A 2,253-nucleotide genomic window follows, 5' to 3' on the forward strand; every position below is an offset into this window, starting at 1 on the left:
AATGTTTTTTCATTCTAAGAAGTCGTTTCCACTTTGTCTGTGATACTACCAAGGACTTTTTTGATATTTTTGTAATTTCAATTATACTTTGTACATTTTCGACTATATTTACGTTTTTCGACAATGCATTATGGCATTTGATACTAACTTGCTAATGTACTACTGAGGATCTAAATTTTGGAGGTATAATAAATAAAATATTTAATATTATTGATATATTACATAATTGGTCCGTGAGGTCTATTGTATTTTTTAAATTTGATTTAAATACATCTTGCTCATATTAAAAAAAGTAACAACTCAAAAGTTCGATTTAACATATCAAAGACTAACACCTAATAAAATGAAACCATGGACTAACCATGTAGAAGTTTTCATCCATGACCAACTAGTTCTATTAAACCATAAGTACTAGTCGTGTAATTTTGTCTTAAGTATTTTAAAATTATGAAAGATGTGTAATTTTTTAATGGGAAAAAGTGGGAAGCGACTTTCACTAGAAGGGTTGTTGTAGGTAAAATGCACCTTTCTTAACTACCATCCTTGATTAAAAATAACACGTAACTCCGATCGATGGTGGCTTAGATGAAGCAGATGCATCTAACACATTACACAAGTAAGTTTTGTGTTTTGCTTTTTAGTATTATTACATGTTATTAGTTATAACTATACATCTTATTTTTAATTAATTCAAATATGTATTGTTGATAATAAATCATTTATCATGATTAAGAAAATATCAAAATGGCGCATCTCCTATTTAACTTCAATTACAGTATTAAACTTGCCTAAACGAGGTAATAAGTGTTAATATAATTAAATAAAAACTAGAATATACGATTTTTAAATAGCTCAAACTAAAGCATACATTTTCAAATATAAAAATATTATTTTACTAAAAGTAATTTTTTTTGAACAACAACAATTCTCATTACGTAAAGTAATTTATAAAAGATTTTTTTATCATATCAATTTAATTTTATACATAATTTCAAACGTTGTAAAATCAATAAAACTATTTTTAAGTATTTTTTTTAGAATCTTTGCTTATAATAATGTCTCTCTTGCTTATTAATTTATATTAAACAAAATAGTAGGTTTTATTTTATATATTTTTAATAAGTTTTTTTTTCCTCATAAATATTATAGAACATAAATATGATAAATAATTTTTACTATTTTTTAAAGCTCGTTCAATAATGAATATCAAATATAAGTTTTCTTGGAAATGTAGAGTTTTTTTTTTTTTTTTTTTTTTTTTTTTTTTGGGGTGAAGTCTCGTTAATAAATATTACATAACATGAAAACCCTAATTATATTACAATAAAACTTCACCTTACAAAAGGGAATGAAACCGTCACAATACGGTGATTCCGTCACTACAGTGATGTGCTGCTAATCTTGTTCAAAGCCAGTTTGCTTCCAAATGGCATTTCTAAGTCTACTCAAATCTCTCCCTTTAAGAGTTCTTCCAACACCTTCATGTACTGAAAGTGAAGCACTCCTAATCCTCGATAAATACTCATGTGGTGGCAACCAGTGATCATCACAGCCACCACGACAATCGTCGTCATCAACATGATCGCTGTCTGATTGTTTGTAAGCATCACGGAGGATCTTTGACCAGTCCGGTACGTTGACTGGCAATGATCCAGTGTTGGGCAGCGTTCTTTGGTTGCTTCGTGGAGGTTTTATTGGTTGTTTTCTTGAGGTAACCATTGATTTCGAGATGGGGATTTGTGTGTTGATATGATAATCGTCGTTGGTGTTCCAGATGTCGAATTTGATCATCTCGAAGTTATCAAAATCATCTTCGTCGCAGGAGCTGATTCTTTGATCAGCAACAAAAGCTTCTAAATGGAGGAATTTTGGTCGATGGTGGACGGAATTTCTTGTTGTCATTACAGAGGAAAATATGAAGACTGATTGGGTATGGTGATTGATTGGGAGGTAGGCCTTGCCTAAAGGTATATATAATTGAGTAGACTATGCGTCTATTCAATTATGTAAGCATCTACTATTTTATTCATAAAAATAGGAAAATAGCAAAAACTCATTGTAGTTTTATCATTTTATCTTTTGACACTTTATTATAATATATTTAAATCAAATCCTATATATATATATATATAGGGAAATGATCAAATGAGAACACCTAAAAGGTTGAGAACGCGATAACAAGTATATTCATTTGTGATTTCATGTATTCATTTGTAGAGAAATGATAAATTTTTACGCACAATCAATATGGAT

General features: G+C 29.0%; 1 protein-coding gene across 1 annotated transcript; it reads right to left on the bottom strand.

Moving 5' to 3' along the window:
- Positions 1-1,296: 1,296 nt before the first annotated feature.
- LOC111919576 (uncharacterized) lies at positions 1,297-1,962 on the bottom strand. The gene has a single exon (XM_023915151.3). It carries the CDS (start codon positions 1,900-1,902, stop codon positions 1,396-1,398), a length of 507 nt encoding a protein of 168 aa, XP_023770919.1. The 5' UTR covers positions 1,903-1,962; the 3' UTR covers positions 1,297-1,395.
- Between the last annotated feature and the right edge of the window lie 291 nt (positions 1,963-2,253).

This window comes from Lactuca sativa, chromosome 6, assembly GCF_002870075.4.
Source record: "Lactuca sativa cultivar Salinas chromosome 6, Lsat_Salinas_v11, whole genome shotgun sequence".
In the NCBI taxonomy this organism is placed as follows: domain Eukaryota; kingdom Viridiplantae; phylum Streptophyta; class Magnoliopsida; order Asterales; family Asteraceae; genus Lactuca; species Lactuca sativa.